Below are 25,835 nucleotides of genomic sequence, written 5' to 3' on the forward strand. Positions count from 1 at the left end.
ATGAGATCTAATAATAGCAATAATAATAATAATAATAATAGCCGAAGTAAAAATAGATGAATTAGTATTGAAACCACCATATTAAATATTCAAACCTATAATGCTTTTCTCGGATGTACAGGTATTTAAAACATAATTTTATTTACCAATAACTACTAATTTGTCATTTGCACAAATAAAATAATGAAAGAGGAATGACTTAACATAATTTAGAAGTTCTAAATGTAACAAAAAACTTTCCTACTGAGAAATTTTAAAAATGACTAAAAGTTACACATAGGTTGGATTTTTACAGCGTCAAAATAAATAATTATCCACGAAAAGTTACAAAATACAATCAAATTCATCAGATTAGCGTGGTATATTTTGAAGTCGGCGAACTTTTCTGGATTAAATGTATCACCAGAATCCCGTAGAACGTCCACCTGGTGGATTCAGTACTTTTGTGGATGCACGCATACCACGTGTGTCTTCGAGAGCTGCTGCAAGCAATACCAAATGAAATGATAAGCTCAATGAAACATGAAAAATATAGTGTTAAGTGAAGAAAATTTTTTCAGCTTCTAAAGTGCTTAAAACTGAAATTTTTAAATAAAAAAGAAGTGAAATAAACCGGAATAAACTGAATCGAACTGTTGCTTTTGTACGCTTTTCACAGGAAATGATCGGCTACTATTACTCCAATTCTCTTTAAGATTTGAATGATTGCTATACGATGCTATACTGTCATTCATGCCACCATTAAGTTGCACCTAAATTAGCTTGCTTCTCAAAATGATTAATCAATGAAATAAGAATTAAAACTTCCATAAATTTGTAATTGATATGAACTAACCCCTTCCAACTGCTCCAACATACAGTATAAATAGGGAGAATGCGATCCAAGCCCCATCAAGTTACCTCGTTCTATGTCGAACTGAAAACTGATTAAATTAATTAATCAACAGGAAGCAAAAACTAAAATTTGAAACAGTTTTCATTTTTTTATATCACTTTTCATTTCATTATATGTAATATTCAAGAACTTGGTCAGCGAATAAATAAACAGAATGATTCAGACTTTTCCAGAAACTTTATATTCCTCTTCTGCATATAATTAAACGTGCTGAAGTGAATGGCCGAATATAGTTGTAACGAATCTGATTAAATTCATTTCTGGAAATTCTCGAAGAGATAAAACAAATATTGTAAAAATAAACGATTAAAGACATTTAGAGCTCTTCAACATTACTGGGACAAATAAAAATCCAAAAATCCTAACCTTTCCATTGCTGTAAGCAATTCGTCCACCACAAATGGTCATTACAGGTTTCGAGTGGGCAGTCGACATTTTGAAAACCGACGGATGCTGATTTAGAGTGCACGCTTGATGCGTCATGGTTAATTTCCATAAAACCAAATCCGCATCTGCTCCAACGGCAATTCTTCCCTAAATACACATGCCATATACACAGCTTTTTGTTCGTTTTTTATTTACCTTGCTATATAAATTTACGCCTATCAAACAAATAAAGCTTTTCCTGACACTCGTCATGTAATCAAGTAAATTTTTTTTTTGACATCCGTCAAATAACAAAGCATGACGCTTCAAATTTCGAAAAATTGAACAACAAGGAAGGAATTTCTAGCCGAAAAAAACCTTTTTGGGATAAAGATTAAACACTTTAGCAGCATTACTACTAGTAATAGCAACGAAACGCATCGGATCGATCAATCCCGATAAGACACCTTTGACCCACAACATCGACATTCTTTCTTCCACTGCGGATATGGCATTTTGAGCGAAATTTTCCATGGCCGAATCCTTTTTTCGCATTTTACAACGACCAGATGTACAAATGCATAATGGTAAACTAAAAATGCTAGTTCTAATTATTATAATTTGCGTATTTAAACAAAATTTCCGACTTCAGCAAATCTTAAATGCTTAAAATATTGTAGATCAAAAATTAAATTTGTAAAATGCAAAATTATCATCCTTTATTTACTTTCTAGAAGTCAAAATAAAAAAAAAAAAAAAGGAATAGTCACTTAGAAAAACAAGATATAACTGCAGAAGGTGATTTAGCATATCTCCATGAAGTATGCAATGCTGAATTGCTTTCTTCATCATCTAATGCTGTTACGGGAATCTAAAAATATTCAAAATAATTGTACACATTTTACTACAACGATAAATTTTAGGAATTCCAAAACTATCCTTAATTATAGATTTATTGGAACTTAAAAAATGAAAAAAAAGTTTGTTAATTCAATTTATAAGTGTTACCTCTGGTATAAGCATATTACTACGTTGTTGCAGCAAAACTTCAGCAGCTCCTGGAGAAGATAACGACATCACTGCAACCGGACAATTAGTCAATTTAGAAAGTACAGAAATACGATTGACCATATCTGCTTCAAGCTGCAACAGAATGTAATTAATTCTAAAAAAGTTATCCGGGAAAATTAGGAAAATCGTTAATTCGACAAAATTCACAGTAGCGTATTTATTAATTCAAAGACAATACACGATGCCTGACAACTGAATTCCATATATAGATAATCGAATAATTTCCTTTTATCCTTTCTATTATTTCAAACCAAATCAAGAAATAAAAGAAAGCAAGGATAGTTGAATGTATTATAACGATTTAATAGTTATACCGTAGCAAATACATTATTTGGTTGGTCTTCAATATCACTTTCTGGAAATTCCAGTAATGATGAATTTATGTGATGAAAGAAAAGCAACAAACAAGATACCGCTTCCGGTCTTGAAAGATGGAAACATTCCGTATCACTAATACCAGATGCACGTACTCGTTTTTCCAACAAAGCAATGATATCTTTATTTTCCGGAATCATACGAGCATGAACTCTAAGACTTCGACAGTACTCCAAAATCTGTAACTCGGTATGAGAGACAAAAATTAAAACAGATAAAGTTCCATATATATAAAGGAAATGAAGAAAAAACGGGAACAAAAAAAAAAAGCATATATGAAGAAAATTCGACATTTAATTTTTAAAGAAAATATGGCATCATTTCTTTTTATCTCAAATTTTGAAATTTAAAAAGCAAAATACAACAACACAAGATAATCAACCTTTTTTTAAAGAAAAGAAAATAAATAAAGAATTAACCTCAAAAAGTTGCTCATCCTTCTGGATATTAATAATAAAACTGTTAATGCCTTTGCCATGTACTAATGTATTCATTTCTTTTCTAATCATATCATTCCATTCGGAAATTACTACACTGAATGCAACATTACACAATGATTTTGATTGCGCAACTTTGCATAAACGATCATATGCATTAAGTAATGTTTCTTGTGGCTTTGGTTGGATTACATCAATTATCTGAAAAAAAAAAAAAAAATAAAGAAAGAAAGAAAGAAAGAAGAAAAGGTACTATTTTTTTTGAAAATTTATGTAAATTTGAAAATTTTGTTTTTTAGAGAATTTGAATTAATATGAAAAAGATGGAATGAAAACATTGTTAACTAAAATGAAACTATAGTAGAAATAATTTCAAAAAAAAGTTAATGTAGTTTAATTGTTTGCATATAAAAATTTTGTAACAAATTTAATTTTTAATTAAAATCGATAATGTAAAGTGTATAAAATTAGGAATTGAGGAAGTTGAGTAGACATTCATAAAGTGAACTTTACATATACTCCCATTTACTGAATATATGAATAAAGATCTGCATCCCCTACCCAAAAAATTCATTTAAAATGCTTAATCAATTAACGAAAGGAATATATGTACCGTAGCGGTGCCACCAGCTAATGCAGCTTTTGAACCGGTTTCGAATTCATCTGCAGAATCTAGTGATGAGAATTCCGTATAAATTTCGATACCCGCAGGCATTAATGCTTTATCGGTACCATCAATAATCTGTGCTCCATGTGGTTCCTGGATCTTACTCGACAACTCCCTTTACATTAATTACTTTCACCAGCAAAAATAAATATTGCAAGCAAAATCAGAATTATCATTGATCAAGTATATAATGAGCTATTTTTTAAGGTTATACAATTTAATTCTTCTTTTAGTTTGCTTTATCCAGCTTAAATATAACTTAAAATTTATCTATCCATCCAAAATTCATCCCAATTATTGTGTTCTAATTGTAATAAAAGAAAAGAAGAAATTTCGTTTTAATATTATTCAGTTTAACTGAACCATCTCTTCGAAATTTAAATTATAAATAAAAATCCAAGAATAAAAATATAAATAAAATCTATAAATAAAAATTATTATCCCTTACATAGCAAACTTACTGATGAAAATTTCTCAATTAAATATAAGCTTAGTGTTTACCGGATGATGCCATCTTGGATGAGTACATCAGCTATATAGATTGAATCATCATTAATAATTTGTGCGCCCTTAATAAGTATAGCTCCAAATGTACCACCGCTTCCGGAATCCATTGATGTTTCTGTTACCGGTATTATTGTTGTCGTTGTTATTGTTGCTGATGCTGGTGGTGCTAGTGTTACTGCTACTGCTGCTACTCCTTCAACTGATGATTTCATCGCATCCGCTGTCGCATTCGTTGTCACCATCATTAATGCGTCTACTTCGATGCCTCCGCCTTCTTTTGCTATATTACATGCTGCAGCTGGTGCACCACGACTTACCACTTCAGCTCGTATAGCCGATATTGGTAAGCCATTGCTCTCTATCCCTTCATCATCTATCTTAGTCGTTCCATTCTCATCATCAGTCGTACGGCTGAAATATTCCGGACCAGGCTCATGTGTTTGTTGATACTCATGGCCTAAGCTATTCTTGGCAAGTCGTTTTATTTCTTCTCTCGATATACTACTCATCATTTGGCCTAATGCTATTTCTTTCTCTTTCTCTTTTTCATCCATTATTATTTGAATCATATTATCCATATAACGATCACTTGTATCCTCTTTTCCATTTTCCACACCAGGAAAATGCTCTGGTCCTGGTTCTCCCAAATATTTTTCATATCCTTTCATATGTCTGTTTTCAGCTACTTCATCCGCATTACTGTTACCACTTGTAGTAGTTGAAAGATTGCCTTTCGTTGCTTCTCCACATGTTTTATCTTTTTTAGACGATGGTACATCACGTTCTTCCATAAATTGAAAACACGCATTTGGATGTGTAATTGGTTTCATCCCGAAAAATTCCAGCATTGCCGGTGAAACTTCTAAGCCTTTTCGGACCAAACGCTTCGATGATACGACTGCAGCATTTGTTGTTGTTGTGGTTGTAGTAGTAGTTGTTGTTGTTGTGTTATCTTGCATTACGTTTCTAATTGATGTACTGCTTGCTTTACTTCTTGGACGCGGTGAACGACTAACATTAGATGATGCGGAAGTTGACGAACGTGATCCAGTTCTATCCGGTGATTTCGACTGTATCACATGTGATAATGGTGTTGGTGTTATAGGCTTCGATTTCTTCTTAGTAAAAATTTGCGATGTCATTCTATAAGAAATGGTACCATCATTATCACTGGTACCATTTCCTGTATCACGTAACCCATCGGACGAAATATCATGTTTTAGCTTTTTTTCGCTATAGCAAACTTCAATTGGTGAATTGGGTGTTGACCGGATATTAAAAGTACATAAATGCCCCTTAAGGGGCGCTAAGAATGGGAAAATTTTGGCTGTATCGTTTGGTCGCGTTCAAACGACCACCACTTACTTTATGAATGAAATGTTGACAGTCTTCTTTCACCACATATTGTCCTCAGATTTCTAGTTCCATCTCTTGCAAATGATTTGAAATAATGACCACAGTATGCAATCAAATTTCCTTACATAAATTATCCTAAAATAAGATACTATTATATTCGCTCGAACGCTTCAAATTTCGAATCAAAACGAGCCATAATTATAAGATTTCAAAGCATTGGGTGAAATAAGAATCACTTTTCTCCTCTCCACATTTTTTTTTTTTTTGAAAATTCAGAGATTTCAAAGGAAATAAAATGTTAAAATTGCAGGAAATACAAAATGTTAGATGACTTTAACATATATCACAAAAGAGCCTAAATTAGCATAATAAGACTAAATGATGAAATATAATTAAGCTCAGAAGAGTGGAAAAAATAGAAAAAAAGAAATTCACACAGGATGGTGTACGAATGAGGTTACTGATAGATTGTTTGACTGATCAAAACAGATATGCATTTGTCGTTTCGTTTCTTTTTTTGGTTTCTACCGAGAAAAGAAAAAGAAGTAATAAATTACGCATAATTAAAGTAATTAAATGGAACAAGGTCACTGAAGAGTTTCTTTTTTTCTTTTTGGAAACGGAAATAGCAATTTAATTGTTAAAAAAAGATATACCGTGGAAATGGAATAATTTTTTAGGAATTTATAAAATGAAAAGAGTTTCAAAAATAAAAAAACCATTTTTCTTTTCTTTTTGCTTCTATACTAAAAAAAGGAAAATAAAATGAATTTTTATAATTACAATAATATGTGGAAGAGATGAAAACAAAAATTACAACAAATCAATGGATAAGAAATAAACTTATCGATAAATATTAGTGAACGCTACTATTTGTCCTTTTATGTCACATCCAATTAGCTGCTATTTTATCAATTTTCTAACATAATTTTCTGCTTTTCTGATCGTCTCAAACTAAATCATTGAATTTATTATGTTATTTATTTTTTATCATATCTCATTCTCTATCATTCAAACCAAATAAAATTAACAAAATATAAAATTTTTTTTTAAAAAAAAGAAAAAAAATTAACATGCAAAAGGAAATTCTTCTTTCTCTATTTGAAATTGAAAGGATTGCATAGAAATAGAAGAGAAAAAGTATTGATAAAAATACCACTATATAATTTGTAAATCTTGTGTTATATTTCTCTATTATTTTACTAACTTTGCTTTCCTTTCTTTACGAATTTTTGTTTTTCTAAAAAATGTAACATTGAAAATTTCCTCCAACCCAATCAATAATATTAAAAGAACTGAAAAAGAAATTTACTCCATATCACATTGAAATGTTGTTAGCGTCAAAACGTATATTTTATTTATATGTCAAAAAATATTACTTAAATATTTAAAACAAAGTAAGAAAAGAAAAAAAGAGAATTAATAAGTTATACAAATCTCTTACGATTAGACACACTGATATGAAAATATATGATCATTCTTAAAACTCCCAATACGAATTATTTTTCCCTCAACATTTTATAATTAAAATAAGAAGTGAAAAATTACATATTTGTTTGAAATCGATAAGAAAGAAAAATTGAAAAATTGCTGCTACCAACTTCACAAAACTATTTAATAGTAAAATTTCCTTATTATTTTAAACAAGACCAAAAATAATTAGAAATGGAAACAATAATCATAGCTGAATTCATAAGTAGCTGTAATTTTGGTGAAACTATCAAAATACTGCAATAAAAAGGAAAAAAGTTTACACATTTGGAAGTTAAATTTGAAAAAAAATACATATAATTGCAAAATAGTCGCAGAAACTTTAGGAATGAAAAAAAAAAAAAAAAAAAAAAAAGAAAAAAAAGAAATGGTGGGATACCAAATTGATTTCGTGAATAAAATAGATAAATTTTTGCAAGTTTTCATTTTTTTAAAAAAAAGGCAACAACGAAATTTAAAGAGAAAAGTTTTTTTCACTTGTAATGAAATTTTAAGAAGATAACAAAGAAAAACATCAGCAGCAGCGGCAGTTCATAAAATGATAATGAAATGAGAAATTGATAAATCAAATGTTATAAATGAATAAATAAATAAGGAACGGGGAAAACATATATATTCGTTTCATTTATTTATTTAATTATATCTATATTTAATTAATTAAACAACTTATTTATTTAAATACATATGAATAATTAAAATGAGTTATTTAGATTTCTATAAAATTGAAAATGAAACTTCTAAGTGGGAGATTTTATCATAATTTCGCGGATAGTATTAACACTGTTGAAAATATCGGACATATTATATTACACAAATAATTATAAAAATGATGAAAACAATGATGTCAACATTCGTTTAATACAAATTTGATTAAAATGTTAGACGTTCATGATGAAAGAAAGTGATAAGGCAAATATTTAGCTTTTATAAACATACGTTCTTTTTCAACGTTTCCTTTTATTCTATAATATTTTGTAAAACTTATGAAAAAAAAAAAAAAAAGAAAAAGAAATTTGAATTTAATTTTCATTTATATCTTGGTGTTTTTTCGAGCAGAATAGGATAAAATTTTAACATTGTTCAATTTCATTCCCGAAAAAAATTGAAAAAAATCACTAAAAATTAACCGATAGAGATAAAATATATATATAAGCAGATATAATACGTCAATAAATTACTATCATATCAAATGCAATCGTTTGATTACTTATTTCTAGATTTTTTGTTTAAATTTTTATTGCAGTTTAGAAGATCAAAGTTTGTAGATTATTTAAATTTTTAATATGTTTATTTCATTAACCTATATTTTCTCACGTAATGAATATGAATGATAACTGATGAGTGAAATAAACAAACCATCAACTGATATGATCTAATGCGGATGAAAACAAATATTAAAACACGGTGTGATCCTTAAATAATGTTTCAAGGGTAATTTAAAACTCTACAAGAAATTTTTCACTCATCGATAATTATCTTATCACTCATGTTTTTTAAATTCAGTGCATGATACTAATTGATTTAATGTAGTTGATTAATTGGATTATCATACAGTTCAATCAAACTAATTCTAGTTCAAAAACATGTAACATTCAACTACTGCATTCTTCATATCTCTATTTATATCACACATTATGTGTAGCATATTTCTTCTTTACTAAAATTTAGTTTTCAAAAAAAGAATTCACATTGAAATTTTTTCTCAAAAAATTGTATTTTCTAGCAAAATGTCATTCAGATAATGGATGAAAATTTTTTCCATCAAAAAACAAGTTTTACAATATGAGATGAAAATTATAATGATTTTGTGATGCTTAATTTGATAGAAATTTCCATTTAAGTATTCTAGTCAATTGCAAATGTTATTGAAATTGATAGTCTATCAAATCAAGAAAATTTAACCTCATTTTACACTACAAAAAAGAAAGGATAAGGAATGGAAAGGTAAGAAAAATAGAAAATGGTCGATTATAAAAAAGATAATTTTCATACTTTTATTTAAATTCTCTAATAATAAAAATTTTAATTTAAGAAGGGAAAAATAATTTTTCGCAAAATATCAATGTCCATAAAAAAAAAAACACGGAAAAAAAGTTCAGGAAAAGAATGGTTGCTTTTAGTTCTTCCCTCTCCCAATATCATCTGGCTAATTTAGATCATGCAAAAGCAAATAGAATTAATGCTATCAAACAGTTTAACATATGAAAATTTAAAATTTCATCCAATAAACTTATTAATAATATATGCAAGACACTTTTAAAAACGAAAATAAACAATTGGCAGATAAAAATCTAAAAAAAGGAAATTTATTCATCTCATTTCCGTTAATTCAGTGGAAGAAAGATAAAAAAGAAAGAAACAAAAAACACATAAATAATTAAAACACTGCTGAATTAATAAGAATCTACGAATTTCTTTGAAAATTTTAAAGTACACTCGGAAGCAAAGTACACTCTTTCTCTCCCTCTCTCTTTCTCCCTCCCTCTCTCTGTCCCTCGATGTTATACATGCACTCAAATGAAATCAGAAAAATAATCATAGAGGGAAATCACAGAATCTCTGACATGTTACATGTTGAATCGTGGATCATAAATCATCAAAATCATCACAAATTGATTGGTGTGTCATTTAGTGTAATTTAAAAAAATTCATTCATTTCTCCTTTTCTTTTTGAAAATGAAGCATTAATCCGTTAATTACGTTGTTTGTTGCCGACTGCCAGAAAATTCCGAAGTGAAGAAAATCAATTCCTCACAAAGTCTACAATCTTTTAAAGCCGATCATTTTCTTTCAATCCTCATTCTGTCCTTATTCTCTCTCCCACTCTTTCTCTCCCTCTCTCTGTTTCTCTCTCCCCTTTAATTTTAATTGCTGAAAAAGATCCCAAACATTTAATATTATCTGAACAAATAGGTCTATTAATGAGAAAAAAGAAAAAATGTTCTTTTTTTCAATAAAATAGAAAAATATGGTAAAAAAAAAGGACAAAAAAATAAGAGGATTAAAGTGGGAGAAAGGAAATGTATAATGTTGACAAGAACTAAAAACTTTGTTTCAAAGTTAAAAGAAAAGGAAAAATTGAACAAAACAAACGAGGAAATATGAAGCACGAAGGGGGAAGTATGAGGAGGTAGACAGGAGAGTGAGAGGAGAGAACGGAAGAAACAGAAAGTAAATAATATATTGATATTTTTAGAAGGTAAATGAAAACATATCGTTGTATGATAGAGTAAGGAAAGAAATGAAAGGAGAATTGATATTGAGAAACGGAGAATGAAGAGGATAGGAATTGAAAGAATTAAAATGGATTAAATATTATAACATTCCTGAAAAAAAAAATTTCTTTTTTTATTCCACCACAATTCGATCCTTTCCTTTCTTTCCCTCTTCCCTTCCTTCTTTCCTTCCATATTTTTCTTGTAAAGACACAATGAAACGCGGGAGAGAGAAGGGAGAAAGAAAATGAATGAAATCTATGTAAGAAAAAGAAGGGTTTGAGCAAGTCGAGAATCGAGAATACACATGACTTTATGTAAGCTAAATGAACTGAATCGACTATTCTTTCCCGGAACAGATTTATATATTGCCACAATCCAGTCACTATGAAAGGCATCTTAGCACAAGCACAAACATTAGTACAAGCATTAGCACTAACATAGTAGTAATAAGATCATAGACTAGAGAACATGTTATATGTAGGTCATATTAAGTTACAAAATATCGGAAAACAGAATTCCATATAAATCAACTCCTTAAAGATGTGCATAATTTTACCGTCCATGTCATACATACACCCTGCATACAGGCACATAACTAGGTGCGTGTTTTACATACACCATGCACAATGGATATTAATCGTACTTAATGAATCATTTACTTCGCCACAACACATTAATGGTGTATAGACGATCAATGTGACCAGTGTTTGGGAAGAGATTGGTTATTATCATTATTATTATTAACGATCTTAAAAATATTTCTCATGGGAAAGTAGCTTGATTTCCAAATTTCCGTCCGAAAAAAAAAAAAGCTATAAATAACACGATATTTTCTGTAGAGACAGTAATAAGGTTGAAAAAATCTCCAAAGATATGGGCAAACAGGCTAGATACTTTATATGACTTTATGAATTCTTACTTTATCATCACATGAATAAAACTCTGTTGATAAAAAAAGATGTTAGCAAAATTTTATATGCAATAATTACAGAAAGCATAATAACGATGACCACTTCAGTACCGATGCACTGACTTCATACTAACAGAAATGCTCCTATACACTCAACATAATTTATATAATGAACATCACTAGGTAGTAAAATTCATAAATTCCAATAAAAAAAGAAAAAAAAAAAGAAAAAAACGAAAAACTTTTACATTTTATGAATCTGAAATCTAATCATCAGTTTCAACTCATCATTATTACAGAACACATAAACGAACAATTCACGAAGGAATGAATTTTGATTTTGCTATTACAAAACCAATAACCCATTCTAGAAATACATCAGATTTTTTCCCATATATTTTTCCAAATTATTTAATTGAAGGCAGCATTCCGTGGCCTTACTAACATTATGTAACAAATTTTCCTAAACATTAAAATAAAACGTTTCAGAAACAAATCATACCTGCATAATATTTTTGATAGAATGTTGGCTTCAATTAAATGTTGTTTTGAAGCTAGAACAAGACCTTGCCATATTTCAAAAAACCTAACATTTCTGTTTGGTAAGAAAAAGAACTGATTCCGCCCAGAGGTAAATGATATCAGTGCAAAGAGGAAAACGAAATAAAAAAAGACTTCCATGAAATGGAAGTTGCTATATCTTTTTTTTTTTTCCATTTCATGGAAGTTGCTATATTTTCATGGAGAAAAATGCACCGAAAAGCATGCATAACACAGCATCGAAACACTTATAAAAAACTGTGAAGTCGTATCAATATAAATAATCGATCAATTAGTCTGAAATTTACCTAACAGAATAGGGATTTCAAAAACCATACATTCACACACGAACATCCTTTTCCTTCCTTCACAATGAAAAACATTTCGATATGGGAGGGAAAAAAACATTACGTTAAACGACAGACAAAAAAAAAGTCAGTCTTATACAGGCATTTTCGCTTTAATACGGCATTTCTGAAGCGTTGCACGATAAATAAACTGCCGGCGTGAAAGCTGACGTACTTCTTTCAAATAATTTGTTAAACTGATGCGACCACGACTTAGCGCTTGACCAAGGAAATAGATAGCATCGTCGATAGCACAGTCATAAACGTAGCAACACAGTAACTGCAATAGGTTTGTAAATCTACCGTTAACAATGCGACTAGAGGTTACTTTCAACGTAACAAAATTTGAAAAACAAAAGAAATTTTCCCTGATCACATGCTTGGAATGATTGTCACTTTTCTAATTCAAATTTTAATTTTGATTTTTCTAACCATTTAAGGTGAAAAATTGAATTACTACATAGTTTACTTCAGATCTTTTAGCTTTCGAAAAAACTAACCTGTTTGTGCAAGGGTGTACAAGCATCAATCACCTGATCAATTTCAACAGTTTTTTCCGGGGACGACGTTGATAAAACAGAGCTAATTTCGGCTTTCTTTTCCTAAAAATCAAGGCTATTCTCACAATCAATGAAAAAAAAAAAATTCAGCAAAAGATACTTAAACGAATTTTCGGAAACGCGAAAACAGATAAAAGCCCATATAAACGGCATAAGTACCTGATACACAATCAGTGCGCCCTCCATCCGTTTTTGTTCTTGCGCTAAATCGTCCAAAATAACTTTGAGCTTCTGTTGGCCGGCACGTAAATCTGCATGAGTTTGTCTTATTGAGGCTAATTCCGCATGCATTGTTCCTATAAATCTATTTAAAAGGCTGAAAACCTAGCTAGAGAAGCAGAAGGTGATGTAAAACACAAGAACATGTCAAGTATCAAATTTAGAAGTTTTGATGACACACTAAACAGAATTTTTCAAAACCCAGCGCAAAAAAGCACAAATATTTCTATTAACAATTGAAACGATACCTAATTTTTCGCGAAGGCGCTGTCTAATTTTGTGTTCAACAGCACTCATCACCGATGCTTTCAAGTGTTCCGGTTGAACTGTGCCACTGCTAACATTATCATTGAAAGATGGCATCAAAGGATAATAAGAAGTAAATGACGTTGGATACGGCGGTACTCCAGATGTATTCGAAACTGGATATGGTATGTAGCTTTGAATTTGACCAGCAGACCGATCCCATACCGATCCAACAGCTGATACATGTGAATTGCTGCCAGGCCTCGCAAAGACGGGGCAGGAATCTTGGAAGCACATTGCCATAACCTAAAAACATACAAATGTTATGAATTTCTTATTAAGACCAGTACTTTTTTCATTTGCAAAACAACTGACTTTCGTACGTGGAAAAATTACCTGTAATAAGCCACTTAAATCATATCCTGGGAAAGTCCAATCACTAAGGTACGGCAAAGAGATGCGTCCTAGGTCATCCACCGTTTTTGATTCCTTCAGCACCATGTTCGGCGTTGGACACACGTAACATATTGGCGCATAATAAGGGTGAGTGTCCCAGAGATATAAAGCTACTGGTATGTTGTATGTTTTGCCCTGAGAAAAAATTTCCTTAAATTAACAAAAACACTATGTAAATGGAAATTTGAGAGCACACTTGCACTTGTATTGTTTGTCCGACAAACAAAACCCAAATGAACAAAATGTCTAAGAAGAGGAAAGAGATCGAAATAACATATAACAAAGTATAATACTGCATGTACAAAGTAAAATCACATGGGAAGAATAAAACGATTATCTGTCCGCAAAACAAGGTACGATCTTAAAAGAAAACAAACCTTATAAAAAACAGGAATAGTGCCCTTCAGACAAAATGCAAGCGTACACGTCTTGTCAGGGTAAATGAAATCTTCAACGTTTGGTGTGAGATCAGGAAAACCACTTAAAGCTGACAGTATGTCAATCTTCGCCGTATCCACATATTTTGCTTTAGCTCGATTCAGCAAAGCAGTAACAGTCGATGACACGGCATTATTTGTCATTACTATAAGAATTCATCCATAATTACTGCTACTATACTGTTCGTGATAATTTACATTTCTACATAATGAGTGCTCAGTAAGTTCACGGGACTGTTTTGCTTGTTTATCCAACATCTCTCGACCTGATCGATGCTTATTTGAAAATAAAAATTTGATATTAACGATAGAGAAATGATCGTTTAAATACTTACTGACTGACTTACTATCCATTAAATAACTGACTATCTCCCTGATAGCCAATCACATTGATTGTACCTTAATTGCCTATTTATTATCAGTCAGTTCCATAACCAAACTTACATAGATCAGTAATACAAAAAAAAAAGATGACTAGGTCAAACATCAGCATCAAGATTTATTAGTTTATTGGCGAAAACTATGCAAGCCAAACACTTTTTTCAAAAATTAATCCATGAATGCAAGCCGCCATAAAGTGCAGTGAATAACACGGCCACTTCACGTGCCACTCACCACACAGCAAACAAGATGCAAATTACATACATTACATGAAAACAGCCTTCGCTTTTCAGATCCATATGAATTTCATACCGTCTCATTTGTGATACCATGCGTGGCGTATCGATTTTTAACCTATTCCGAACAACTATGTTGGAGGTATAAACTGTGAGGCATTAGGTATCGAGGATGCGAAATAGCTCAGGGATTTGTGAGAGGGTGAAGAATAGGGAGGTCGACAAAAGAGCTTAGTATTTGAGAGATTAGAAGGAAGAGGATAATTGAGAAGGGAAAGGAGTGGTGTAAATGAGGAGATGTAAAGATCGATAACGATTATATGGTGCATAGTCAAAAAATGTATCTACACCAAATTGTTTATGCTTTGATCTGTATGCTTAGATTTGCCAATTGTTTCCTGCGCTTTGCACATAATTGAAGGCGCAAGTGAAATTGGTGGTATTTTCTTTTCCTTTTTTCTTATTGCGTCTTTTAGTTTCATTGTGATGTGACAGTATCCCTTAATGATCAATGATGGTTAACGTTGTCTGGAGCTGATGATTATTTAGGGGTAATTAAAATAATATGGGTTGTTTGGAGGAGAGAAGAAAATTGTATGATGTTAACAGTTTGAAATTGTATCATCATTTGAAATTATCCAGGAGCCTACTTTTTTTGTGGCATCAATTCCTTTTGTTTTCAGGATTGCTTTTTGTTTCACTGAGGAAAAAAAAATTTTTGGTAAGCTGTTCTTTCTGGTGCTAACTGCTTATTATCGAAGATATGGGTCGGAAAAAAAAGCGTGCCGCTAAGCCTTGGTGTTGGTAAGCTATTTTAATGTTTATGGAAGAATTCAAAATGCTTGGCTTTCTTTCTGCTGAAAAACAAAGGCCTGTTGAGATAGCTTTGTTTAAATTCATATATGTAGGGATATATGTGTAGTAACTTTGCCTATTTCTTTAAGGTAAGATTTTAGTTAGGTTTTAAGTTTGTCTGATTGGTTAAAGAGTTGAGCATAGAATTAAGCACATCAAATCTTTAGTACCAAATGTTTTTTTTTCTTCTTTCACTATTCTCTTTCCTTTATTTTTCCTCGAATTTGTAAGTATAAATTGATGGCTTAAGTATATGATTAATAAGAAAATATAATAGTTGTTGAGTTATTAGTTAGTATGAGCCAGTGTAGAATAAAATTCGACAGGGATGTCTTAAAGTAAATGAAAGCGATATGGATGGATAAGATTCAATTCTATGAGAAATCCTACGTGAAGTATAATTATCAAAGTTCATTGGTAGTTTTAATCTGTTATTTTGACGATATGTTTTAGTGAATCTTTTCAGAGATTTTTATGCTACTTAATGTAATGTTCAGTGCGGCCATCTCCTGAAATCGTGTTTTTTTTTTTTCTTTTCTAAAAGGCCTAATGTTTGGGTCAATACTATTACATAGAATATATGGTTTCTGTTTATTCTGTTGCAGGTACTGCAATCGCGAATTCGAAGATGAGAAAATTTTAATTCAGCACCAAAAAGCAAAACATTTTAAATGTCATATTTGTCACAAAAAGCTTTTCACAGGACCTGGATTAGCCATCCATTGCATGCAGGTCCAATTAGTTGAATTTGAACAAGCAGAATTTTTTGTTTTAATCTTTTTTTTGCATGTGTTATCACTTCGGGCTCATTCTGTTTACCATTCCTGAAGTTTGCTCATTTTTAAGGTGCACAAAGAAACGATAGATAAGATTCCTGCTGCCTTACCTGGTAAAGATTCAGTTGAAGTGGAAGTTTATGGTATGGAAGGTATTCCCGATGATGCTCAAGGTCCGGAAACTTTCCGTTTTATTGTAAATGTTTTAACTCTCCTGACTGGTCTTCCAGTTTGATGTTCTTCCCAAAAAATAATGGAGCTTTTTCTTGTAGAGGAAAGTGCGAAGAAGGAGTCGAAGAATACAGCTGCTCCAGTGCCTCCTCTTATAGCGCCATTTCCAATGCTACCTCCAGGTAAATTGATTTTTTAATCGTATCAATCTCATACGCTTCGGGACGTGATAAAATCCGATCAAAAATTAAAAAAACCAAAGAAAAATAAAGGAGAAAGTAATTTCATATATCAATTGACTTTCCTATTTCAAAAATTCGTGTTGTGTTTCAGGTATACCACCTATGATTCCCGGTTTTCCACCTCTCCCACCTTCAGGGATGCCACCATTCGGGCCTCCATTTATGCCAGGAGTGCCGGCACCGCCAAGAGCTCTCCCGCCACTTCCGGTCATGCCTCCAGGTAGCGCTCAACCTGCACTCACAAGGTCCCTGTTTTTATTTTTCTTTTACGGCTTTTAATAGGTCTTTTAGACTGCTGCTGGATAACCTAGTTATTTTTAACTGATTTAGTAGCAGATTATGGCAGATAAATTATATTTCATATAGAAGTGGTAACGAGAAAACAGCTGAAATTAGATATTGTGCCAGCATTGTCTTCGATTATAGTCATTCACAAATGAAGTGTGATTAAATATATAGTATTCCTCATTTGCTAGAATATATATATATATATAATCCTGTATAAAAAATCCTGGAGAATTTTGTAGGTTTTAATAATCTCGCGTATTATATGTTGCAGAGGAACTTGTTTCCATTTTTTATTGTTTGGGATGATAGGAAGATAAGAGTGGTGGGAGATAGCACTGACTGAGCACATGGATAAGATTTGTTTAACTCCTTTCATAATCTCAATTCATAGGATTTCTTGATTATTAGTCCAAACTCTTGCGGTTACCTACTGTTCCTGCCTCTGAGAGAATTTGCCAGTGTTTGCATTACACTCGGAACCTAAAATTTCGAAATACTGAATGGGTGGATTAATTGCATTAATTAGCACCAACTGCTTCGTTATTTTCTGTATGCCTGCTTAAAAGTATTTCAGTATATAATCGAGAATTCGTTGCAGCGTAAATTTACCCTCTCGGGTACCGCTACCAAATGGGCCGATAGGAGTACCCGGAATTCCTGGTCCGGGGACAATCAATACACAGCCTACACCTACTGTACCAGCAGCTTTTCCAGCCTATAGTGACCCTTCTTCTAGTAAAAATGCAGAACCGGAGCGGATGCGAGAAATGCCAAATCATATCCAAAGACTGGGGGCAAAAATACACATTATGCATCCAGACGAAGATATATCTTTGGTATGTTATTTTATATAGAGTTGAAGTCTTTAAAGATTCGTTTCTGATTGTACCGTATTCAGAAAGCAAATTTATTTTTTCTTGGTTAAATTATTTGATTTCCTCGGATAACACAGGATATTTCTTCCAGGAGGAACGGTTAGCAATCAGTAAGGGATTCATCTGATTGGTAGTGAACTCGAAATTTTGTAAGGTAAGTTTTCTCTCCATCTTTTTCAAGACATATCTGATTATAACTATTTTGTGCGATAAGTTTAAAGGCAGTTTTTAATAGTTTATAAGTAGGTCACTTGATTTCCTACATAGTTTCTTTGCATAAATTCATCATAAGCTCTGCGTTGTGGAACCTTTAGAAAGAGCTGAAACGACAGTTTCCGACCGTGTCACACAGTTTTAATTGTAAAGGTTAGTCCTGGAAGCAGGTGGGTAGTGTTTTCTTGATCATCAAAAAAAGGTTATAAAACATTTCCTGTACGTTTTTGGCACTCCCATTGTCTTCAAGGTTTCAGCAACTGCTGCGGGTCTTTGGCAGCTTTTTTCTGTGAGTTTAATATTTTGCGACAGTTAATGTCGATATCTTCACAATTAATTTGTGATAGAACTTTATTTTTGTGTCCTCAAAAGTGGAGAGGTTGGGATGCTCGGGCTCTGAATTCCTTATACCTCTGAATCCTTATACCTGAAGGACTTGGAAGCGGATTTTGTGGATTACGTATTTGGTTTTCTGCATTCACAAGTTGTGCCGTAGGATGGGAGATTGACAAGTAAGTTTACTGTTCGAAGTATAATATTTTACTTTTTTATTTCCTTCTGAAGTTTATTACGATCGAAACTGTACTGAAGTAAGTATCTGCAGCTTAGTTCGTAAAGTTTTGTTCACTGATTTTCGCCAGCAGTATTTTTCTTTTCAGAGGAATCCTGTTTCCTCCATTATCACTGTCAGAATTTGTTATTCGTGTGAAGAAAAGTGGGGATTGATTGCGCTTTGCAAAAAGTAAGCTGGAACGATTGGCGCCGGAATTGTGATCGATCGACCACGTTGCATTATCTTCTCTTCCCCTCATTGTTTTTTTTTTTTTTCGTATGTAATTGTATTGTATGCTGATATCGATTGTCGGTAAGTTTTGCTCCCTTTTATTAAATAAAGTTTTCATTTGGATTATCTGACATACAGCAACATAAGTGCATAATACACATCCAAGAGATGTATGCACCTTTTGTAAAAAGTTGTGTGAAGCTCTGCGAACCGGGTATGAAATCTGATGGGATAGGGTCGCATCCCTTCCATCGAATTTTATACTACACCAAATTTGAACATGCGGAACAGTCACCCACCATGATGTCCGAATGGCACCAGGAAGGTCCAGTGTTTCGGCTTCTTGGAAATCAGCGACCAATATTTAAACACCACCTACATTAAATTACTTCAGCCACAGTAGACCGCCACTCCATGCTTGCTTTGATGTCCGACTTTTATTGATATCGGCAGTACAGGTATTTCACCAATTATATGTTTGCTGAGTGGTCAATAAAGCAAAATTAAAAGCAAATTCCCAAAATTACTTCGATTCGCCTCTCTTATCGCACAGTTACTGGATTTAAGGCAGTTATTGGTGCAAGAGATAGCACATCATGCTACTAGTCTTCATTTCTTACCTGACGCTATACTAACATTTACTGACATTGATTTTATTTCGTTCCCCGATCATCTCATAAATTGACAGAACAGTAACATTTCAAGTATTTATTTTTATTCCATAAAACTAAGGGGAAGAGTGTTTTGATTCTTGATGTATCTTCGATATCGTTTGTACCGCCCACTAGCGGCCAAACGTTCCTTTTGTTCATCTTCTTTTGCAGCCTTCCACTCCGTAAATTTCGCTCGATCCCATAACTCATTTTTGAACAAAGATAATCGTTCACTGTCACTGAAACTCTGAAATATCGTTATAACGAATATGCTCAACAAAAAAGTGACTTATTTAAATATGCCTATAAGGCTACGATGAGTAATAAATTATATGAGGAGAGCTTACTGCAAACTGTTCTTCAGAAAGACTCATATTTCTTCGTATCAGATAAGACTTCGCATCGTCATCATAATCTTCTTTCTTCACATGATATTTTATGAACCATGAGAAGTTCCAAGCAACATACCTGAAGCATTTCTATCACTGTCACTAACCTTCAAGTCCCGCTTGAAAAAGTTCGAATCAATTCCGGCAGCTGCTCCTCAGAATTTTTGAATTTCGCAGAATCAACCATGATTCAGTGCAGAAACAAGTTAACATGAATAAATATGTAAAATTACCTGTATACTGTATAAGGCAACACAATAATCGTCCACAGCAATGTATTATATATCGATGGCTTCTTATAACCACCTCTGCAACCGGAAAACCATTCAGTGGAGTGTATCTTCAAATGTAACTCGTTGAGAGCAACCTATAACATGTCACATAACTAAGTCTCTCTATATAAATTCATCTCCAAAGAGAAAAAGCTCATAAACGAACCACGTAATCTTGAATGGTAAATCCAGGACTATTGTACTATCGTGCAACAACCATAAGTGGGAACTGCAAACTAAATCCGTGATTTTTAAAATCTTACCTGATATCCACATTTTCTTCAATAATCTGCCGCAGGACCTGTTCGGCATATTCTTTCCGCGACTTTCTGTTACGAAAGTCGCCTTGCAGAGGAATTCCTCTTTCCTTGGCAATTTCTTTCGCTGCATTACGGTATTTTTCTTGTTTCACAGCATAATCAAGTGCTTCCTTATGTTTTTGTGCTGCACTTAGAAACTAAAATATATAAATTTAGGACGCTAATCATAATCTCTAAATCTTAAGCGAAAATTTGCATAAATCTTATGTAAAAATGTGAGGCGTGGGCGGTCTTAAAGGCACCAATGAAAAACATTACTCCAATAAGCTTAAGTTTTTTTACTGACTACTTCTCAAATTCAAATACTCGTGGTACGAAGAGAAAAATATTAAAACATACCTGAATGATAGATATAAGTACCAAAGTAACCAAAACAACAATTCGTGCATCCACTTTTGGAGCTACCCGTCTGCGATAATACTGGTAATAGTTATAAGCTCGTTGTTCCGGATGATTCAAATAATAATCATAATCAGCTCGTGTCTCATCATCCTTCAGAGTCTCATAAGCGGTTGCAATTTGACGGAATTTTTCTTCCGCTTCTTTTTTCTTAGCCTAAAATTTTAGATGCTACTATGAAAGATAAGGTGAATCAATAAAACATATAAATCAGTGAATGATAAACACGAAAATTCCATTTCTGCTTTGAAAAACTGCTGTGACTACTCACACCAGTAACTTTGTCAGGATGATACTGCGCCGCTAATTTTCGATACGTTCTTCCCAACATATTCTGAAAAGAGCATCACATAAGCAATAGGAGACTTTATTATTTACATCTGTGAACACCAAGCTATTAACTATAAGATTGATCCACAGTTCCAACTCAAATCCGAGTATCGAAAAAAATTTTGAAAAGAAAAAATAATTTTGCAGTAAAAATATCGAAAAAGACATAAAAGCGACAAACCTTATTGAACTCTGTTCGATCAATATTTAGAACTAAAATAAATAAATAAAGAATGCTTGTATTGAATCACAGGAAATAAAAAAGTAGTGCAGGTGTTAACCTAAGGACGGTTGGGTTCGAACAATAAAAAAAGTACGGGATAGCGGAGGAATTTCAGGTATTCATTTTGTCAAGACTAATAAGAGTTGTTACGTGATCGTTCGACAATGTTGCCCTGGGTGATGTAAGAATTCTTCAATGTATTGGTAAAGAATGAACTGGAAGTAATAAAATACAACCGATAACAAATTTATGAGCATCTGCCGTGTTTCAACTAATGGACAGAAAAAAAAGAAGCGATAAAATAGATAAAACTTGACCTTCATAGCAGTTTTCTGTGCCACAATAGAGACCTTGAAGTAATTCGGCATGGGTGACGATGAAAACATGGATAAGACCAATCAGCAGTAACAGTACCATTTGGCAATCAGATATCGGAAAAAAACACATTAAAGCCATAACTTTAGTGGAAATGAAAAAAGAAAGATGTATTTGGGAAACAATGGTTATCAATCTAGGAATCAAAAAGCGATTAGAACCTTAGATCTAGCTGAAACTACATGCATATCAGAAAGTATACTAAAGGCTAATTTTAAGAACCAAAATAAGGATCCAAACAATCAGGTGAAGTTCCAGAATATTTGATAGACTTTAAAAGCAAGTTCAGTGGTAACTTCCATCCAAAATGAAAAAAGCAAAGATAGAAAATCGCTATATTCTCTGCTGTGCTCCTGCCAGTCTAAACCAGTTCATAACGTATCGTTTCATTACCAACATTAAGTCACGCAAGAAATACTGTGCTTTTATTGGAGGTTCAGAGATTAATAAGGTTTCAATGCATATGATACATCAGAGACTGAGAACGATGAAAGTAGCATATCAGTAAAGGTGATAGATACGAATACTACAAGAATTTACAGAAAGCACATTAAATGCTAAAAGTTTATCGATGAGAAAGCGGACAAAAATGTACAGGAAATAGCACATTGTAATCGGAGTATTATTTGAATGAAAGAGAAATAGATGAAATATAAAAAGAGAAGTGAAAAAAGAACGAAACAGGAAAAGTTGGTAAATACATTAGAGATAAAATAGTTGAATAACAGTAATAACGATAATCTAATAATAATAATTAAAAAGTAATTGATAATGCTAATTAATAATAATAATAACAATAATAATAATAATAAATAAGAAGAATAAATAATAATTTTTCCTTTTTTTAATTTTTAAACCTTTTTTTTTTTCTTTTTTGAAAAAATTTTACGAAACAGATGATGAGGAAATGAATGAAATGGAATAAGATTGTGCTTCATTGTTTTTTAAAAATTATTTTTTTAGATATTATGAATTAATTTACGAAAATTTTATAGAATTTTTTAAGGAAGGAAAAGACTTTTATAATATGAAATTGCTTTTAAAATATTCCACCAAATTCCCTTTTTCTTCTTTTTTATAATACAAATTTTCGACGTTTTTGATTTCTTTTCCTTTGTTCACCTTTGGGATTTTACTCATATGAACATTTCACGGGAATCTGCAGAATTTTAATCCAAAAGAATATAAAGAAGAAACTAATCATCATGACATCTCTTCTTATATTTCAATGTTGGAGAGAAAAAAGAAAGAAAGAAAGGAAGGGAAAAAAGGAAACGTCTTAAGATCGCTGGGCAACAATCGATCGTATTTAAATTGAAACTTTAGAATTTATGAGATTTAATTTGGCGCAATGTACATTGGCAGGCATGAGTGCGCACGCGCAAAGCTACAATGATGCAGCTCAAAGGGATTTCCTCTCGTCCTTTTGTACTGATACTTTTGTCGTGCGTCGTTGTTTCATGAAGTTTGAGAATTGCAGTTGTTTTATGGGTAACTTAACGTATCTAAACATGCAATCCGTTTCATGAAGCGTTTATAATATGCTTATTTGATAGTTTTTGTAGCGAATGTATCAAGTACGCAGAAATTGTACCAATTATTTGTGGAAGATATTCAGGTGGAAATAAGTTTGGTAATTAGAATCGGATGATGGTTATGAAATAGTCGCGTTTTTGGATGAAGTGTTACGAATATTAAAGTGATGTAAGACGCCTAATAGTGTTCTTGACTAGTATAAATGCATGGTTATGTCGACAGAGTACCATGATAGTAGTTGGAATTTTTTTTTTTTTTCAGATTTAAAGGAAAGAGAGACTTTAAGGTAGTGGATGAATGCAGGTAATATAAAAGTTACACTTGTACAGCGACAATTGCGAGAAGACTGGAATAATCGAGAATACGCGCAGGTAGTTTCTGATAACATTCGACATATCGCGGATTTTCTCTGTAACTTTGGTACGTTTTTAAAATTTTATCAGCATCAACTATGTATTTTCTGAAAAAAACAAGGCTAAATGATCAGCTACAAAATTTATCACATCGACGAAATATTCAACCTATTTATTAGACAGTTAGAAGATGACACTTGATCCAGGTTGTATTGAAAGACAACGAGTTGTTATTTATTCACACTTTAATTATTTATTGTTATTTATTCACACAAAAAGTGACGATCGAAGCTTGTTACATAACAGTTGGGGACAAAGTTTTTTGGGATGCTTAATTTCAGAACTGTCTTGTCGGAGCAGAATCGCAGCACTTAGTGATAAGGTGTCACTACTAGAACGAAAAGTGGAATTTCTTGAAGCCAGAGTGAGTTCTTACTTTGCATTTCTTGGCCAGTTGCATAACAATGACTACATGCTGCTGCTTGTCTCTATCTTAAACTTTATCGTAGGAAAAAGGATTGCATGCTTTTCAATTTCACCTTAACACTCTTTATTCAAATAAATGGTTCCTGCATTATCTTTGAGGGCAGTCCAGCTTACCATATCAGACCTTTTCCTGATTAATTGTGTAATTACCAGCTATCGCGAGGTGAAACATTGAATTGAACAAAAATGGCAACAGGTATGATAAGAACTGCTACAGCAACTACACGTGAAGTTATTCCCATTGTATCAGCCAATAAAGCACAGAGCCGGTCGAATGTGCTTGCTTTATATAAAGAAATGTTAGTTCATTTCATATTCTTTTATCGCAATAGAGGCATAGAAACTGACCTTTCTGTTAGTGATATTTATTTTTTGGATCTGGAACTTCTTGTTTTCTTTCACCGTGTCTGTCACATATCTTTATATCGTTTCGTGCTTTGTTACGATCACATCCAAGTGCTTGCTATAACACGATTGTTTTAAGGAACTTACTACTTTTTTCTTGAACAAGTATTTATTTAATATCGCTATATCCAGAAATGACAGAGACAGAGATTCCGGTTGGCTATTAATGAAGGATAATAAAGCAGTGGATGAAGTAGAAAGGTAAAGCACAGTGACACGAATGAAGACAAATCTACTTATACTCTACTGTTTCCTGCAAAATTTGGAGTGCTGTAGCCTTACTAACTGAATTGATTGGATAGAGTGATGGCAGTTGTATTATTGGCTTCTTTAGGAATAAATGATTCTGTGGAGTGTGTGGTCAAACTCCACGAATAAATAAGTCATACTGCCTCTTGCTTAAAAATGTGATGCATTTCATGCTTGGATCATAGCTAACGAACTTAGGGCAATAAAAACTAGAAAAACACTTAAAGTTTAGAGTAATATCATATTCGATTTAAGCAGTTTTTTGGAAACATTTATTCTGATTTACGTTTCTCACAGAAAAATCTATGGGTTTGAGTGTTTATTCACGCCTTTCCTCTTTTATTATCCCCCCACTTTTCACCATCCTCCAAGCTTCAGTTTTCTTAATTCGGCCTTCATTGTATTGCTCCTGGTATATTTATATCTCTTTATTAAATGAAAACAAAATAAAAACATCAGGCCGAATACTCAAAAAAGGGAAGGAGAAAAATCTTTTTCTTTCATATGAAACTGAAGGCGTGTTTATTTCCTGCTTCTTATCATGCTTGGTATACCGTAATCTGCCAAAATTTTCACATTATGTATAATTAAGAATTATTGCTGCAATGGAGTTCTTTGTATGTAAGATGAAACATATTTCTTCCCTCACCTTTCAAAGTAGTTCAGGAAAAACTAGTTAAGATAAAAAGATGTAGAATTTGTTATTTCTGTGGCATAGCCATGTCATGTATTCCAAAACACATCGCTGTAGTTCTCCTGTGTCCCCTTATTGAGAAGTTAATTATGCTTAATGTTGTGGCAAGGGATGATTGTGTTTTTTTCTAAATTGTCATAACATTATGGTCCTTTTTAATCTCAGCATGTTCATATTTGTTGATTTGTTCTTATTGATAGTTACTTCTTGTAACCATATAATATTCGTTAGA

General features: G+C 32.3%; 5 protein-coding genes across 6 annotated transcripts; 2 read left to right on the plus strand and 3 right to left on the minus strand.

Annotated features, from left to right (window-relative positions):
- Positions 1-399: 399 nt before the first annotated feature.
- Bma-unc-33 (Amidohydrolase family protein) lies at positions 400-5,460 on the minus strand (the record flags this gene model as incomplete). The annotated part of the gene is made up of 11 exons (XM_043074499.1): positions 400-482; positions 614-752; positions 836-916; positions 1,262-1,429; positions 1,640-1,853; positions 2,032-2,132; positions 2,270-2,404; positions 2,746-2,886; positions 3,127-3,345; positions 3,758-3,926; positions 4,313-5,460. 11 exons carry the CDS (start codon positions 5,458-5,460, stop codon positions 400-402), a joined length of 2,598 nt encoding a protein of 865 aa, XP_042930433.1.
- Positions 5,461-12,274: 6,814 nt separating this feature from the next.
- Positions 12,275-14,242, minus strand: Bma-tsg-101 (conserved hypothetical protein,hypothetical protein; the record flags this gene model as incomplete). The annotated part of the gene is made up of 6 exons (XM_001893201.1): positions 12,275-12,460; positions 12,681-12,782; positions 12,900-13,036; positions 13,208-13,511; positions 13,602-13,796; positions 14,039-14,242. 6 exons carry the CDS (start codon positions 14,240-14,242, stop codon positions 12,275-12,277), a joined length of 1,128 nt encoding a protein of 375 aa, XP_001893236.1.
- Positions 14,243-15,478: 1,236 nt separating this feature from the next.
- Positions 15,479-18,861, plus strand: Bma-znf-207 (Zinc finger protein 207, putative; the record flags this gene model as incomplete). Its single annotated transcript, XM_043074500.1, has 9 exons — positions 15,479-15,519; positions 16,176-16,302; positions 16,417-16,519; positions 16,619-16,699; positions 16,851-17,004; positions 17,646-17,883; positions 18,014-18,032; positions 18,569-18,647; positions 18,795-18,861. 9 exons carry the CDS (start codon positions 15,479-15,481, stop codon positions 18,859-18,861), a joined length of 909 nt encoding a protein of 302 aa, XP_042930434.1.
- Positions 18,862-19,633: 772 nt separating this feature from the next.
- On the minus strand, positions 19,634-21,922 carry Bm1691 (the record flags this gene model as incomplete). Of its 2 annotated transcripts, none has more annotated exons than XM_001893199.2 (8): positions 19,634-19,819; positions 19,920-20,040; positions 20,195-20,269; positions 20,497-20,690; positions 20,893-21,108; positions 21,224-21,286; positions 21,464-21,495; positions 21,823-21,922. In XM_001893199.2, the coding sequence occupies 8 exons, from the start codon at positions 21,920-21,922 to the stop codon at positions 19,634-19,636; spliced, it is 987 nt and encodes a 328-aa protein (XP_001893234.2). The 2 variants fall into 2 exon arrangements, with proteins under 2 accessions (XP_001893234.2, XP_042930435.1); XM_043074501.1 differs by having other exon boundaries at positions 19,809-19,811.
- Positions 21,923-23,709: 1,787 nt separating this feature from the next.
- Bm6907 (zgc:86903, putative) lies at positions 23,710-24,435 on the plus strand (the record flags this gene model as incomplete). The annotated part of the gene is made up of 3 exons (XM_001893197.2): positions 23,710-23,836; positions 24,111-24,193; positions 24,409-24,435. The coding sequence occupies 3 exons, from the start codon at positions 23,710-23,712 to the stop codon at positions 24,433-24,435; spliced, it is 237 nt and encodes a 78-aa protein (XP_001893232.1).
- Positions 24,436-25,835: the final 1,400 nt, after the last annotated feature.

This window comes from Brugia malayi (assembly GCF_000002995.4).
Source record: "Brugia malayi strain FR3 genome assembly, contig: Bm_v4_ChrX_scaffold_001, whole genome shotgun sequence".
NCBI lineage: Eukaryota > Metazoa > Nematoda > Chromadorea > Rhabditida > Onchocercidae > Brugia > Brugia malayi.